The sequence below is a fragment of the Zeus faber genome, assembly GCF_960531495.2.
Source record: "Zeus faber genome assembly, chromosome: 8".
NCBI lineage: Eukaryota > Metazoa > Chordata > Actinopteri > Zeiformes > Zeidae > Zeus > Zeus faber.
The window spans coordinates 5,101,874-5,120,137 of record NC_137195.1 but is presented as its reverse complement, the minus strand read 5'-3'; the positions used below and the strand labels follow the sequence as shown (position 1 = coordinate 5,120,137).

General features: G+C 48.3%; 1 protein-coding gene across 1 annotated transcript; it reads left to right on the top strand.

Moving 5' to 3' along the window:
* Positions 1-1,273: 1,273 nt before the first annotated feature.
* Positions 1,274-7,132, top strand: cfap418 (cilia and flagella associated protein 418). The gene is made up of 6 exons (XM_080005626.1): positions 1,274-1,476; positions 2,181-2,247; positions 3,027-3,091; positions 3,341-3,406; positions 3,891-3,986; positions 6,591-7,132. The coding sequence occupies exons 1-6, from the start codon at positions 1,313-1,315 to the stop codon at positions 6,748-6,750; spliced, it is 618 nt and encodes a 205-aa protein (XP_079861752.1). The 5' UTR covers positions 1,274-1,312; the 3' UTR covers positions 6,751-7,132.
* The last annotated feature ends 11,132 nt before the right edge of the window (positions 7,133-18,264 follow it).

Here is an 18,264-nt window from a genome sequence, read left to right as displayed (position 1 = left end):
CAAGCACCTCGGACACAGCTCCACATCTGCACCTGGGCAGACCTCCACCTCCACCTCTGCACCTGGGCAGACCTCCACCTCCACATCTGCATACCATACAGAAAAACAAATTACACACAACATAACATACAGTAAAACAAAGTACACACAGTGTACAACATCAGATACAGTAAAACAAAGTACACACAACATAACATGCAGTAAAACAAAGTACAAACAGTGTACAACATCATATACAGTAAAACAAAGTACACACAACATAACATACAGTAAAACAAAGTACACACAGTGTACAACATCAGATACAGTAAAACAAAGTACACACAACATAACATGCAGTAAAACAAAGTACAAACAGTGTACAACATCATATACAGTAAAACAAAGTACACACAACATAACATACAGTAAAACAAAGTACACACAGTGTACAACATCACATACAGTAAAACAAAGTACACACAACATAACATGCAGTAAAACAAAGTACAAACAGTGTACAACATCACATACAGTAAAACAAAGTACACACAACATAACATGCAGTAAAACAAAGTACACACAGTGTACAACATCACATACAGTAAAACAAAGTACACACAACATAACATGCAGTAAAACAAAGTACACACAGTGTACAACATCAGATACAGTAAAACAAAGTACACACAACATAACATGCAGTAAAACAAAGTACACACAGTGTACAACATCACATACAGTGAATTGCAGTGAGTTTATTGTTTATCTTCAGGGTTTTTTGTATTTCTCCATCTTCTCGTTGTGTCACAGCTTATGTGACGCTGCGCATAGATTCATCCGTTTGTGAGCGAACTCCAAGTTGTCGTGGCCGAGTGGTTAAGGCGATGGACTAGAAATCCATTGGGGTCTCCCCGCGCAGGTTCGAATCCTGCCGACAACGTGGCGCGTTTCGCTGCGCTCGCTTTTCATTCCCACTCCAAACCTTTTCCCCCAGAGTCGCACCAAGCGGCGGCTACGCGGCGGGCAAGCGGCGGCTACGCGGCGGGCAAGCGGCGGCTACGCGGCGGGCAAGCGGCGGGCAAGCGGCGGGCAAGCGGCGGCTACGCGGCGGCTACGCGGCGGGCAAGCGGCGGCCACGCGGCGGCTACGCGGCGGGCAAGCGGCGGGCACGCGGCGGCCACGCGGCGGGTCTGGACGGCCGACGCTGCCGCCACCGGCGCTGCTGCCTGGCAACCAGCGTCCCGGGTCCGCAGCTTCTGTTAGCTGAGCTGCGCTAGGCTAGGCTAGGCTAGCCTCCAACGCCCCCCAGTGGAGTCCACCCTGCGCCGGCATGGAGGAAGGGGGCGAGGCGGACCCGGACCCGGACGTGGACCTGGACGAGCTGCTGGATGAGGTGGAGAGCAAGTTTTGTCGCAGCGTTTCGACGAGGTCTCCCGTCCCGACGGAGGGCAGCGACGGAGCGGGACACCCGAGGAGGGCCGACGGAAAGGCCAGGTAGAGCACGCTCACCCGCCCGGAGGCTAGCTAGCGGCTGGCTAGCTGGAGGCAGCTGCTACTACTTAAAAAAAAACGTGTCAACAGGCGGCGTGTACTGCACTACCACAGTTATTCTGTTCCATCTTCAAGTGAATAAAGATAAGATACGACATTAAGCGTAGATAGTTTTAATACATTAACATAAAATAAGAAGAGTGCAAGTCAATATATATACATATCTATACTAGCACTATGCAACTAGTGGTTACACTAAAGTAATAATGAACTTTACAGCAGCAGTGTGTAGTAATAACATGCAAGTATAGTACTAGTACATATTCAGCTACAGAAAATATGTATATTCATGACGTACAATATCTATCCATAGTGTAGTGAGTTGCAGTATAACAATAATATTAACAATAATAATTAATAACAACAATCCTAATAATAACAGTAGTAATATGGATAATAGTACTAATGTTAAAAATAATAACCATCATTAATCATATCTGCAATCCCCTTCTGGGGATGAATAACTATCTGCTATCTATAATGGTGATATCTATATTAATAATAATGGAAGTATAAATCGTGCACAGCTGTTGGACCAACGTACTTTATGATTGTGTCCTAAATGAGCATAGCTCAGCTGGATTATTGTTTCATTGATTAATCCAACAGATTGATTATTGATTGATTGATCCTGAAATCCCCTCCAGCGACACAGACGATCTGGACTCTCTCCTCAGGGAGTTTTTGGATGAAGACGACGCTTCTCACCCCCAGGTTGAGTTTCACGTCCCTGCTCCCATCGTGACCTCATGACCCCACCCCTCACCCCCATGCCTTCCTCCACTCCACCACCTCGTTCAGATCAAGGGTTTTGGCCCATTTTACTCGCTCAATGAATTCATAGGAAATTAAATTTGGTATAAATGTTTTTCATCTTCTTCGGCGCTCATAGTACATGTACTTTTAGATCGGCGTTCAAATATATTCTTGCATTAAAGATTATTGTCTTAACGCAGGTATTTATCTTAACGCCAATGTACTCTAAATATACGCTTTAACACTTAATATTATGTTAAGGATAATATTTTCAGATTAAGCCTTTTAGCGTCTCTCAATGAACTTATGACGTAGCTTTACATCTCCTTCCTTGTAGTTTCATAGCTTAAAGTGTTCATAGCTTATCTTATTTATATCTTACCTTATCATATTTCTATCTTATCTTATTTATATCTAAACTTATATTATCTTATTTCTATCTTATCTTATTTATTTCTATCTTATCTTATATGATCTTATTTCTATCTTAACTTATATTATCTTATTTCTATCTTACCTTATCTTATTTATATCTTATCTTATTTCTATCTTAACTTATATTATCTTATTTCTATCTTATCTTATTTATTTTTATCTTATCTTATATTATCTTATTTTTATATCTCATCGTATCTTATTTATATCTTAACTTATGTTATCTTATTTAGATCTCATCTTATTTATATCTTATCTTATATTATCTTATTTAGATCTGATCTTATTTTATCCGTTTCCAGACTGAACAGCTTCCAGAAGGAGCCAGGACACAGAGTAAGACATTATCTCAGTCAGAAGGCAGAAGGTAAATACTGAGTAAAAGTACAAATACTCGGACACAAAATGACTCGAGTAAAAGTAAATCTTCCACCAGGCTCTGAACTCCCAATGCCAATAAAAATACTACTATTAAAATCCACGCTCACAAATATGAACTGATCTGAGTCGTAAAACAATCGATCATTTGCCTTATTTTGTTATTTATTGACTATATTTTCAGAGTTGTGGTGTTAGTTGCACATACAACTTCCTCTTTTTATTTGTGTTTGGGCAGGTGCTGCCCCGTCTTTCTTGGAGGAAGCTCGAGCACACGTGGTGTTGGCACAGCCGTGTCACAGAGGTGCTGCATTGAACTCACCTCACTCCAGTTGTCATTGAACACTGAGAATTGATTATACCGTCAAAAAATAAACTTTGGATTTGAAATGTTTGAATATGACCGAATATATATTCGGTCAAAATTTATCGCAGTTTATGCTGAACCAGTGTTAATTTCAGCAGCTATTTTAGATTTTGTTTCAGTCAGAAAATGCTTATTAGTTTTATTCACATTTAGTCATTTTATAGTTTTAGAATTATTGGATAACTTTGCACGTTTTAGAGCGGTTCAGCCACATAGTCATTGATGTGCACGGGTGTCAAATGGAGATAACAAAGATAAGCCAATAGATATTAATTATTGACGGAACGATATGGACGTCCATAATTTTAGTCTCTGCTATGTAAATTAAATCCAAATTATATTTATAGTCAACATTTTTGTTTTCCAAACATCCGTGCTCCTCTCATCTGAGCTGACAACTGACCTGTTACTGCGCCAACAGGTCATGTGACCAGCTGAGATGCACGTCCTGTGACTTCCGGGTTCTGACGTTCGACGACGTGGAGTGGGATTCGTCCTGCGACTACCTGTTCCTGAGGTGAGCGTCCCGTCTTCAACTCTATTTAACTTTCTAGGCTATAATCAAGGCTTACTCGCCCTACAGGACCTTCTACAACATCCATCATGTCTGCAAAACTTGAGCCACACACTGCCTCCTCTGGGAAAACACCCTAGTGCCATTGTTCAGGAAGGCTGGGGGGGGGGGTGCCAAGTCCCAGACCCACCGCAGCAGCACGATGTTACACCACTGGGTCAGCTTCACACTTGGTCCTATTCTCCGGGCGCTTTTAAACTCGATCTCGGGGTGTCGCCCTTCAAAAACTCACTTGTTTAGAGGAAAAGGACTTGATGGGCAACTTCAGACTCAAACCTGCAACAACAGCAGCAGTAGAAGGCAGCGTTTGGACCAACACGCCACCAAGTCAACCTCACGTTTAACTGTGGTCTCTGGGTGCGTTTATATGCACCCTCGGTGTGCCGCCCTTCAAAAGCTCACTTAGCATCGAGTCCTCCGAGTCCGCTTACCTCTTTGAGCCACTGAGTCTTCACTGTCGCCTTTGAACAAAGAAACAGGACCTAATGGGCAACTTGGGCCTTGAACCTGCAACAACCACAGTAGCAGGCAGCGTCTGCACCATCACACCACATTTAACCCTGGGCGCTTTTATATGCGACCTCGGGGTGTCGCCCTTCAAAAGCTCCCATGGCATCCGGCTCATCCTTTTGAGCCACTGAGTCTTTGTCCCCTTTGATCAATTGTTCAAGAAGAGGACCTAATGGGCAACTTGGGACTCGAACCTGCGACAACAGCAGTGGAAGGCAGCGTCTGAACCATCACGCCACCATCACAGTTAACCCTGGGCGCTTTTAAATGCACCCTCGGAGTGCCGCCCTTCAAAAGCTCACTCGGCACTGAACCCTCAAATCCCCCGACAGCGGCTTAGCTCCCTGAGCCACTGAGTCTGACGGGAGCCTGGTCGTCTCCTTCAATCATGTGCTTAAAGGAACAGGACGTGCACGGAAAAGTCTGACCTAGTCTCCTTCCGTCCGATGCGCATGTCAGACTCGCCAAGTAATTCTAACTGAGGTAGTGCTTCGGAGCTCGCTTTGCTACGGAAATGATGTGAATGATGACGTTTGGAGAGACCGCTGCTCCGTTCCCTCAGTGAAAGACACGACTGCTGGTTTTGGACGTTGGTTGGTTTTATTCTTCTGTGCTTGCATTTACCGTCAAAAAAAAAGATTGATCAAGTTTGAAACATTGAAAAACAAAAGTCAGTGAACAAGTATGAGTGGCTGACACAGGGAATTGAACTCTGGTCTACTGCGTAGGGCAAAACCTTAATCACTACACTACATGTGCCACACGGCAGGTTGTGCGTTGACGCACATATCTACTGGGCGGTCATCAGGTTTGTTGCACTACATCCACCGCACCAGCAGATGTCCCCCACGAGCGCTGGAAATCGAGCCTCGAGGAGTGAACCAGCTTTCAATCCAAAAAGGGGAGGGATGGCGGCGACGACGCTGTCTCGCCATCCCTACCTGGCGCATTTAAAGGCGCCCTCGGGTGGTTACTTCCCGCCACTGCTATCGGTCTAAAACCCATTTTGGGTGTTGTGTCCAATGTGTTTTAGGACTCGATATGGAGGAATATGTTTTATCACGGCAAGTATGTATAGTTACTGATGATAATCTTTGTTATGCTGTGAAACAAGTTTACTGTTACTTTTGTTTGTTCACCTGGTTGATTTATCTTATAAAATGATTTCACACGACATACGTACATTTGGTCTGTTGTGTTGTAGGCATGGATTCAAATAGAAAAAACTTTTGAGTCGCAAGCCTGTGAGAATTGCATTCAACTAAAGAGTGGAATCTGTAAAAAGACCCGGACTCCTCTCCTCCGATCACCATTTAGCAAAAAATCGCATAGAGCATTATGAGTTGAGTGTGCAGCTGAATTCCCATTGAAATCCATTTTTAAGCTCTTGGAGGAGAACATGGGGTCAGATATGGAACCCAACCCATATCCAACCAAATAAAGAAAATACATCATCGTGCCTAATTTCAACATAATACTGATCTGTCCCAGTCTGTTTGGTTCCCTTAAAAAAGGTGTTATGCATGAAAAGGGTTTATTTCAAAATTCTAAAAATAATTTATATAAATACTCTCAAATCAAAACAGACAGTAAATCTTCAAGGACATTAAGCTCATATTAACTGTTTGATTTTTAATGGAAACATTGGTATAATTTATATCATGATATATTTGAAATGCTGCATATAGATTTTTTTTAAATTTTACCTTATTCCTACTTTTTTTTATTCCTATTTGTATTTTTCTATTTGTAATACTCTCTGGAGTTTGCCTAAAAACCCTTCACTACATACTGTACAAAATGCAATATGCACTGTATGTGACAAACACATCTTTTGAATTTGAATAAATAACAGGGAATGTGCCAAAAAGGTGTCACAGTACCTACCTTGTATAGTTGTATTACTTGTTATAGCAACATCGCACACAATAACTGTGTGATCGATCTACAACGAGTAGACTAATCTGCTTTTCACGTCCTAATCCCCTTTTTATTTATTGATTCCTCCAAATCTCCAATTTGATTTTCCCTCTTCAGGAACAACATGCCGGACGCTGAGAAGCTGAGGGCGCGGCTGAAGAGGAGCCGGGGGAAGCGGGCGTACGCCTGCCAGTGCAGCTGGTTTTCGGCCAGAGGCCCAGCCGACCTGCGGCAGCTCCCACGCCTCGGGTGGGTCTGCGGCCGACACCCGCTCTGAGGGGGGCGCCGCCGGCCCTGGCCTCCGCGGGACCCGGAGAAAAAAAAAAACGGGAGGCGCCTCCTGACAATGACAACCTCGAGAAAAAAGAAAACCCCCAATTCAAGAAGCAGAAGTTGGAGGACATTTTTCAACCAGCAGAATGGGAACTGTTAGCAGAGGTACGTGGTGTTTAAACGGGAGGGATGGAACTTAGACGGGGGCTGGATCAAGGACTGAGGATCAGACTGTCACACAGCAACAACACCTCAGGAATAATATTATAATAATGTTATTTAAACTGTCACCGAAAACACCAGGACCGCGTGTGTACACAAGACTGTAACGGCCATGTCATTGTTTTGTTTTTGTTTATAAAAAGTCAATAAAACCATATATCACGTCTCGGAGTTGACGGGCAGGAATATGATCCGTGGAAGAGCGAGGTTGTACCCAGGGACAGCTCACATTACCGGATATTTAAAGGACGATTAGGAAACTGCCAAGGATTTGAGAAATTACTTGAGAATGAAGTTAATTCAAGGGCGGTGATCGAGGACGAATAACTATATCACTACACAACTAACCATAACAATATAACAACAGAGGTCGATAATCAAGAACTGGTCCTACGTAATTCAATAATTGTGTAAAAAGAATGTTGCCATAATCAAAATAAAAGTAATGCAAACACGTTTTATAAACTTGTCGTGAGTTACAACTCGCAACATGACATTTCAGAAACAAAGCTCAATTATGAGGAGCACGCGAAACGCTGTTCCCCCTTTGTACCGACGGCAGTGACTCGACGCGGCCACCGGAGGGAGACAAACACCACGCGTTCCCCGACACAGGACCCTGAACGTAACTTGTGCCTCGAGTCCCGGGAGCGGCGGGGGGTCGCGGCCGCGAACCAGGAAAATGGAACAACGCGCGTTGAACTTCGCCGTGAGAGGGAGTCTCAGGTCGAGTCTTTTCTTTTTCTGTTGCCGCTTTGACACCGAAACACCGCTCGGCGTCGGAGCGCGGCCGCCATCTTGTTGTGACGTAGGCGGCGTTCACATGCTGCGTTCGGCTGAGCTCGGAAATTCTCTCCTGGGGTTGGTCGGGAAAGAAGAGTGATTGAGATGCAAGTTAGACGTAAAAAACAAAACAAACAAAAAAAAAGCAGCTCCAACTTCACGTCATCCGGGTACTTTTCACATGCTATGGTTATTCAACAGTAATTTAGTGTCCTCACTAGCATGCCAGCGGGAGTCAATGGTTTTTACGAGCTCTATTCAATTGGCAAGCCCGCAGACCTAATCTCATTGGCGCCCCCTAGCGGCTAATGAGAAAACACCCTTCGGTTGGAATAGTGTTAAGTCATTCAAATTATTTAACAATATCATGACTTATCTCAGCAAGTAATCATTATCCTAAATATACACACATTGTCTATGGCCTAATTTCAAGCAGCAAAACATGTAACAATACAACACACAATGTTGTTTCTTACGCAATGTGTGGTCCGCGTATTGGTTTTCTGAGCCATTTGCAATATGTAACTCGGCAGCCGTGGCTCCCAGTGCAAGGAACCCCATCACTAGTGACTCTGTGTACCTACCATGAAACATGCTGTCTGTTTGAGCAGCTAAAACCAACAGTGAGGAGGCTGTTTTCCCTGTTTATGGGCTGGGAGAGCCGTCATATGAGAGCAGCTCCCTCCAGTGTGGCGCGGTGGTGCGGACACTGAGGACACGGTGCGATAACAGATTGTACTATTGATAGCGAGGGACACAGCGCGCTTCCTTGTGACCCTCAACATGAACTTTTCCTGCAACGCGTCATTCTCCAGTCAGATGCTGCTCAGATCCGGCCCAACAAGTGCCGCTTTTATCACCAATGCTTTTATTCAATTGTTTGTTGTTTGTGCATGGGAGGAAGCCGGTTGCCGCGCCCTCGCACTCACGGCCCAGGGAAGGTGCGCGGAAGCGCGGCCCCTGGAAGCAGCGGGATGGAAATGGTTTGGGAACACACGGGATCATGAAAGCCATTTACTTCTGTCTGGTGCTGGGACCCGTGGCCGTGCGTGCTCGGTGCGGGCTCCCTGTGTGGTCCCCTTCGGGGGGGGGGACGGGACTCCTCATCACACCTGGCTGTTGGGGGTGTCGCTGGTGGGCTGGGCTGTGGGTGGGAGGCCGTCTGTCGTCGTCTGTTCTGTGGTCCGCATGTGCGGCGGCCGGGGGCCGGTCAGGGGCCTGCTGCTGTGGCTGGTCGCTGTGGGTTGGGTGCCTTCTGACACAGGGAGGGGTCTCCTGTGGCTGCAGGGCAGGGGGCCTTTCCTGCGGTCGTGGAGTGGCTATACGGCTCCGGGCTCTTCCGCTGCTGGGAGGCGCCACGATATAAAACCACCTCATAAACCAGAACTCATTGGTCCTATGAACAAGCCCCAGTACACTCGCCGGTGGACACACACACACACACACACACACACACACACACACACACACACACACACACACACACACACACACACACACACACACACACACACACACACACACACTCTCACACACACACACACACAAACACACACACACACACAGGTGGTCTCATCACAGGCCCACACACACCACCAGCACCTGCTTCTAAAACTTCTAACCCCAACACCCTCCTGGTTACATCCTTCTACTTTTCTCCCTCATTTTCTGCCATAACTATGACAGGAAGAGGCCACGTCCCCAATCAATGTTCCAGTTTTCCTGGACTTAATTAACTCTGTTTTGTCGATACATGTAGGCGTCTGATGTTTCTATGTTTATGTTTTTCCATGTACATGATGTTGTTTGTTTCAATGTTTATGTTTTTCAAGGTACATGTTGTTGTTTGTGTCTATGTTTATGTTTTTCCATGTACATGTTTGTTTCCATGTTTGTGTTTTTCCAGGTACATTTTGTTGTTTGTTTCAATGTTTATGTTTTTCCAGGTACATGTTGTTGTTTGTGTTTATGTTTATGTTTTTCCAGGTACATGTTTGTTTCTATGTTTATTTGTCTCACCCGTGGTTATTCTCGCTCTTGGAATGGTAATGATGATTAGTTGTTAAAAGACCAAAACATGGTCAGATGTTTCTCCAAAGAGGGGGTTTAGGTGGTGGTTGTGTGCTCTTCTCATCCCACAGGTCGTCCACAGGACAGAGTTGTTGCAGCAGTTCTTGACGATTAAAGAATGAATAAAGAGTTGCATTGCAGGTTCGAGAAGTTGAGCTCCGCTCGCAGAATAACTCTGTCCTAGATGCAGTCGAACAAACACTCTGTGTTGTACGCCCAGCGTGATGACAGCACAGGTTTTCTGCCTCTCAGGACTTTTCAGGAGACTGTTTTCCCCAAAAGCAGAAAACTGCTACTGACAAACTCAGCCGATTTATATCTCAGCAAACAAATAAACAGGCACATAAATAAAACATAAATAGAAAGAGGGATGATAGAAGGAGTGATGTAAGGGATAATGTGCAGCCGACAGGGTGAGCAGGATCTCGTATCACTCTGAAGGGGCTTATTTTGTGATAATGACTGACTGGCTGCAAACGATCACGCTCATTACACGGCTGCTTGCTAAATAAATTAATACGTTGACATGGGATATTGATTTGAAATTATTTTATGACTCGTACGCCTCGTTCAAGAGCACTGAGAAAATGTTCTCCCTACATTTGACTCCCCACATTAACGTTAAAGTGGACATTTACATGAACCGGGAAATTGAGTCGAGCTGAAAGGGACTGAATGGGAGCGTTTCGACACCGACCTCCACGTTCTTCTCTTCGTTGTAGTTTCTGTGTAGCGCCGCCAGATGGCGCCACTAGTTACTGTCAGCAAGAGCACGCCGGTGGAGCGACACCGGGCGGAGAAATGGTTCCATGGAGCACGGGTCATTAAGAAGAAATCAGCGGCCATTACTCAGAAACAACCGACCGCTGATTGACCAATGAGTATTTCACAGAGCCGCAGAGTCATGTGTGATTGCACGTCCGCGTTGAGCGATGCCGCAATCCAAACGTCCCAGGTTGTGATTTCGTCTCCCTTGTCGAATAAGCTCAAATTTGACTGGCGCTCCGATGGTCATTCCGGCGCATTATGCCCACAAAGGTCCTATAGTTTGTCTCTTCGTCTGGTTCCCCTTATCAACAGAGGATCTATGTGTGAGGATCAGACCTCCGCTGCGTCTCTGATGCAGGAGAACAATGGAGGGCTTGATGAGCGCGAGGACACATCACTGCGGATCACATGTACGCTGGAATGCGGGAGCATGACCCCGGCAGAACCGATGGGGTTTGGAGCCCCCGCCCGATCGGTTTGGTCGACGCGCCTGGACGCGCCGCATTTCGGGTCAGAGGTCAACGTGATGCCCAGCGCGGGCGTTCAAACCCCCCCCCCCCCCCCCCCGTGCTCGGCTCACACACTGGATTTGAAACAAACTGAAAATAAAAAAAAAAAGAGTGTGGACCTAACACAACACTGAGGCGTCGCCACGGTGATGTGGTGAATTACCGTCCTTCGTAGTTTTTCGATACGCGCACGCCGCGCGCTGCCGAGGAGGAGGGTCCCCCCCCCCCCCGGAGCGGACGAGCCTCCACCTCGGCCGGAGGTTCCACGAAACGTCAGCCCCGCCGTTCACTCGGCCGGCGGAGGTGGAGGCCACCAGACGGCCTGGAGGCACAGCAAGGTGCTGTGAGGAGTCACAAGTTTGAATCTCAATTACCTCCCCCCCTCCCTCCCTCCCTCCCCCTCCTCTCTTACATAAGGCAGAGTTCTTAACGCAACACGACATTGGAAAGACAAAATACAGAGCCGTTGGGGGGTGGTGGTGGTGGGGGGGGGGGTCTGCAATCCTCAGCAATTTGTAATGGAGAACCGGGGTGTGTGTGTGTGTGTGTATGTGTGTGTGTGTGTGTGAGTGTGTGCGTGTGTGTGTGATTGTGTGTGTGTGTATTTTATGTGTGTGTTTTCACTGGGAAGCTGGTGTTGTTGGAATTTCAGAGAGCTATGTGGATTTTACAATCACGAAGGGGGTCTCTCTGTGTGTGTGTGTGTGTGTGTGTGTGTGTGTGTGTGTGTGTTCATGCATGTCTGTGTGTACGTAGATGAAAATTCGATTGTGTGCCAACAACAACCGCTGTCGAGTGGTTAGTGTGTAACAAAGAGTGTATGTGTTTGTGTGTGTGTGCATTTTAATATGTGTGTGTGTTTGGGCATGTCAGGGAACTAGAGTTGGAGGCAGGGGTCTTAGGGTGGAGGCAGGGAACCAGGGGTGGAGGCAGGGAACTGCGTTTGGAGGCAGGGAACCAGGGCTGGAGGTAGGGAACTGTGATTGGAGGCAGGGAACTAGTGGTGGAAGCATGGGTCTAAGGGTGGAGGCAGGGCTGTAAGGGTGGAGGCAGGGAACCAGGGGTGGAGGCAGGGAACTACGTTTGGAGGCAGGGGTCTAAGGGTGGAGGCAGGGAACCAGGGCTGGAGGTAAGGAACTGTGATTGGAGGCAGGGAACTAGTGGTGGAGGCAGGGGTCTAAGGGTGGAGGCAGGGAACCAGGGGTGGAGGCAGGGAACTGCGGTTGGAGGGAGGGAACTAGAGGTGGAGGCAGGGGTCTATGGGTGGAGGCGGGGAACCAGGGGTGGAGGCAGGGAACTGCGGTTGAAGGGCAGGAGTCTAAGGCTGGAGGCAGGGAACTAGGGGTGGAGGCAGGGAACTGCGGTTGAAGGGCAGGGAACCAGGGGGGGAGGCAGGCGTCTAAGGCTGGAGGCAGGGAACTAGGGGTGGAGTCGGGAGTCGAAGGGTGGAGGGGCTGCTGAGCGATGCTGCAGAGAGAAACTGATCCAGAGACTAATATCAGTGCTGGACGAATGTTTTACTTCTGCCCCAAGGATCATCTGAAAGCCAATTATGATCCCTCTCTCTCTCTCTCTTTCTCTTTCTCACACACACACACACACGCACGCTTGCACACACACACACACACACACGCACGCACGCACGCACACGCACGCACACACGCACGCTTGCACACACACGCACGCACGCACACGCACGCACACACACACACACACACACACACACACACACACACACACACACACACGCAGCCTGTCTCTCAAACTGAGCAGGCGATCGAAGCTCAACATGCATCTCTAATCCCAACACTGACCTGAATTCCCCTCACTATCCCTCAAGCTACCCTCCCCCTCCCCCTCCCCACCCTCCCTCTCCCTCTCCCTCCATTTCCCTGACTCCCCGACTCCCTCCGACCCCGCCCTCCGCACCTCCACCTGCAGACTTCGGCGCCGCTCGTTTTGCGGGATGGGTGTTGCCAAGGCTACTGCAGTGGTAGTAAATAACTCTGACAGATGAGCACGGGGACGCGAGTCAAGCAAAGCCGCATCGCCATGGATACACAGCGGCGGTAAACAAAAGGGTTCTATTCCCCAAAGGGTGGCAGGAGAGACACGCTGGCGTTCAGCAGAGAGGACTCAAACTCCTGCTCAGAGGGAAGCTTTGTTAGCGACATGAATGGGTTTTTTCGGGACATTTCATCCTTTTAATAACGATGATGACATGATGCACAGGGACATATTAATACTGGCGTCCTGATAGTTTTGTGCTAGTAGAGTTTTAAACCTTTTTATTCACGGGATGATTATACATGTCTCGACATTCAAATTATTATCAAACGATGTGTGACACGCTGCACTTTATATAATACTGTCGTAGATGTGTTACGTCTGTTGTGTTTGATCTGTTTGTAAATCATGTATTTTTTGCGCCTGCTGGGAGACGCCGAAGGCAAATTTCCGACACGGGAAACACAGTTCATCTTACCAAATCTAATCTCACCCTCTGATGAAGGGCGTCTTTCCCCGAATGTCAGTGTAAAAACAATATAATGGGACCGCTGTCCCGAAAATTCCCTTCATTATATGATTCTTAAGTCGCGGCAAGCCCAGTACAATTCACAGAGTTATTATTAAACCCTCGCTCAGGGGTCTAGAGGGGTCTCGTCTCAGAGACCAGCACGGCCACAAGGTTGACAATAACAATAACAGTAACAATATGTAAGACACAGAAAACAAAAGGAACAGACGACAAGAACATAAAACGGTGGTTGCGCACCCAACGAACGAGGGAAATTTGCGAGTTGGAAATTGTCAAGACTAAAATAGAAACTGAAAACTGAAATCCCAGATGAACAGACACAGAACACATAAACAGTAAATTGAGTGCAGGAGTCACGCCAGCACTCAGCTGACTGCACCAATCACAGCTCCACCCTTCAGCAAAGAGAAAAGGGAGAAATTAGGTTGTTTGTTTTGTTTTTTTTTGCCCCGTCGGACGGCGTTCAAGCACAGTGAGAAGCCGAGGCAGAACGGCAGGTCTCCCAATAGTCACGTTATCAAGGTGGAGGTTTGTCGAGGCGGAGACGGCGGTCTGGAGGTGGAGGCCTGAGTCAAGTGGAGGTTAGGCTCGAGCAGAGCTAGGGGTCTAGAGTTGGATGCTGGGGTCTAGAGGCGGGGCCAGGGACTATGGTTGGAGGCAGGGGTCTCGAGGTGGAGGCAAGGGTCTAGAGTATTGGTGGGCAAACTTTTTGGCTCGAGGGTTTTTTTTTAAGACTGACCGGCGGGCCAGGCCTTTAGTAGGTGAGGTGAAACATGAGCAAGCATAAAGTGTAAAATATATGTGAAACCTATCTCCTCTTTTAAATAAAAAAAATACAACAACTCACCATTGATGGGTTTAATGAGAACAGTGTTGCTGGTCGTCCCCTCCGTTTGCCAGCGCATCAAAGTCTGGTGCCATTCTGGTCGTGGAAGCTGGTGGGACAGCGCTCAGGTGTTGATCAGTAAGCTGGGCTCTGTGGCCTGTTTTGTTTATGTTCATCACGCTCAACGTCTGTTCACACACACAGGCAGAGCCAAATAACACCAGTGTCTTCTGTTCATACTCTATGGCAGAGCCGGGATGTTTGAAGACTTTGTCTCATTCAGTTGAAGCATAAAACGTCTTCGGTTGGGACGGAGCTGAACTCCTCCTTAAGGACGGAGTCAGACCGCAGATCAATCGGCTCCAGCTGTAATTCCCGCGGTGCTGCCTCGTCGCCCAATGACAGGGGACGTGACGCCGGCTGAAGTCAACTTCTCAAACTTTTCAAAATCAGAGAATCGGCGGCGAAAATTCTCCGTGCGGGTGAGTTGGGGGGCTTGTTCCGGCGGCGCTGGCGCGGCGGGGGGGGGGGGGGGGGTCGCGCAGATGATCTGTTTGTCATCTGTTTAGAGAACAAAGTTTTACAACAAATTTTAGCTTGGAGGCTTTCACGTTCCAATGCATGTCGTCTACGGACTGACCTTCCCCTCGTGGCTTCACGTTCGGCGCATCCATGTGTGCCAGGATGTCCGCAGCCAGCGTGCGTCTTTCAGCTCGATCAGATCCTCGGCTTTCTTCGCCGGGTGATCCTAATTCAGCCAAACAATATTTTACAATCCAGTTGTGTTTTTTTTGTCCGCTCATTTTGTGACGATCAGATAAAGTGAAGAAGAGTGGCTTGACATCAGAGAAGGCCTGGCAATGCGCCATCTGGTGGTACCATTTAGTATTACTGAAAAATATCTGAAATAAATACTACAAATTTATAAAGTATAGGATTGTTGTTAATATAAATGCTTCACGGGCCAATTAAACATGGCCCACGGGCCATAGTTTGCCCACCCCTGGTCTAGAGCGAAAGGCATGGGTCTAGAGATGTGGCCAGGGACCAGGGTTGGAGGCAGGGGTTTAGAGCTGAATGCAGGTTCTAGAGGTGGAGCCAGGGGCCGGGGATGGAGTCAGGGGTCTAGAGGTGGAGGCAAGGGTCGAGAGGAAGAGGCATGGGTCTAGAAGTGGAGGCAGGGGACTAGGGGGGGAGGCAAGGGATTACGTAGAGGTGGAGGCAGGGGTTTAGGGGTGGAAGCAGAGGTCTGTGGGTGGAGGCAGGTGTCGAGGCGTGGAAGCAGGGGTTTAGAGGCTCATGTATGGGTGTAGGGGCAGAGGCAAGGATCAAGAAGTAGAGGCAGGAGACTAAGGGTGGACATAGGGAACTAGGGGTGGAAGCAAGGGTCTAGAGGAAGAGACATGGTTCTAGAGATGGAGGCAGGGCACTAGGGGTGGAGGCAAGGGGCTAAAGGAGGAGCCAGGGGATTAGGGGTGGAGGCAGGGGTCTGTGGGTGGGTGGAGGCAGGTGTCTAGGTGTGGAAGGAGGGGTCTAGTGTGGAAGCAGGGGTCTAGGTGTGGAAGCAGGGGTCTAGTTGTGGAAGCAGGGGTCTAGAGGCTCACGTAGGAGTGTAGGGGCAGAAGCAGGAATCAAGAGCTAGAGGCAGGGGATTAAAGGTGGAGGTAGGGGTTTAGAGGTGGGTGTAAGAGGTTAGATGTGGAGGCAGGGGTCTCAAGGTGGACGCAATGGACTATGGGTGGGGGTTGGGAACTAGAGGTGGAGGCAGGCGATTAGGTGTGGGGGCAGGGGTCTAGGGGTGGAGGACTGGGTGAGGGGGAAAAAACGACAAAGCTCCCAGCACTTCTCTGGAGGACCATCTTCCCTGCCCCCAACTACCCCTGCATCCTCCACCCGCCACCGCCCCCAGCCTCCACCCACTGGATCAGAAGATAACACTGACTGAGTGTTAATGCTGGGATCTGTTGTGTGTATATGTGTGTGTGTGTGTGTGTGTGTGTGTGTGTGGGTTACGCAGCACTTCCTGCGTAGCGGGGTCCTCCGCGTCCAATCAGGAGGGGAGCAGCCACGGGGGCCGCATGGATCGATCGGATCGGTTACTCGCCTCGATCTTGAGCAGACGTGACTGACACATGGGCAGCTGTCGCGGTGTTTACCTCTGAGATCGTCCCGAAAAGTTACGGATTCATCCCCAAAGCCGTGATTTGGGGTTTTTTGTTTTGTTTGTTTGTTTCTTTCCGCCCTGGCCTCGCAGCCTCCACGCAGGACACATTGTGAGGAGCGACGCGCCGCCATGATTCATCGCTGGGGGTAATGAGGCCTTTACTTTCCCTCACTGTTCATTTCAACACGTTCCCGCAGGAGCCAAGCATCGTTTTAATCACGCCCCTCCTCCCCCCAATTCCACTGTCATTAAAGGCAAACTCATTACAGGCCGCCTCGCAGCGTGCAAACACATTAGACAACGTGCACGGTTTGTCCTGTTTGTCAATAATGACTTGTCGCCGGCCGCCCCCCTCCCCCCCTCCTCCTCCCCCACGCCGAACCGTCTACTTGTTAAAATGCGGCCTAACCCAGATGCAAAGCAAACACAACGTAACGTCGCCGCGCCGGGCGGCGGGCCAGAGTGTCCTCTGTCCTCGATTTGAGAGTCGCTCCGTCGCTCTAACGAGCCGCCGGATTCGGAGAGAGGGAGAGAGAGAGAGAGAGAGAGAGACGAGGAGATAAGTGGCGGTTCAGGGCAAACAGCCGCTGCAGGCGGAAAGTGGGGCGGCTGGGAAAGGGGCCGCCGCCTCCGCCGCCGAGCGTAGTTCCTGCTTTCCTCTGCTGCAATCAGCTGTGTGGACAGCAAGGACGCCAAGTGTGTGCGTGTGTGTGTGTGTGTGTGTGGGCTTCATGTCATGCTGTCCCTGTGCACTGCAAAAAAACCTTAAAAAAACAGTAAATCAATGACAAAAACAAATTGAACAATAGAGAAAATGGAGCATAAACGAACATTTAGAGAAAAACAAGCCGAGCGAAATGATCTGCCCGTGTCCTCTTTCAGGATGGAGACCATGGAGCAGTTGCTGATTTCACTCTTCGAATATCCTATTTAGACGTATATTCTCATCGCTAATAGAACAGTCCTATACTTGGCTTCATTGGTCTCAAAACTGAAAAATAAGATCCGTTGTTTCACATCGTCCCATTTCTGCGGCGCATGCCGTGACTCGCAGATCGCGACGTCCTTCGCTCACAGACAAAGAGATTTGAGGTTTTCCCGGCGGGGCCCGGTGCAGTCGGTGGAGCCGCGGCCAACAAGGCCAGCGACGGACTCTTTTGCCGGAATGATTCCTAGATGCCAGCCGGGTTGAAACAAACAAACAAACAATTTGTCGAGGATCTTCACGTCGGTGTTTGGGAACGGCTCCGCTCGGGCTATGCCTCACCTGACCAGCAGGGGGCGTTTGCCCAGGAGCGCTGATCAGCACTGACTGTTTTCAACTCGAGTCTCGTTAACTCTGTCTCCATTTGAATTTATTTTTCCTGCCAAATTTTGGCGTCCTGCTCCCTGTCTCTTTGGAGCTGAGTGTTTTGTTTTTTTTAACATATTTGCCTCTAGCGGTCGTAAACCGCTGAATGCTGCTTTAATTAAATATCTTTCTTTTCAGTCATTTATTTTACTAAATTCAAAGGGCGTGTAATTTGAGGGTTTTCTTTTTTCCCCGGGAGCCCGAAACAACGTCTGCATCTCCGTCTCCGATCAAACGTACCGAGTTATTGTTTGCCACCGGATTTAGCTGCCTACTGTAAGGGCAG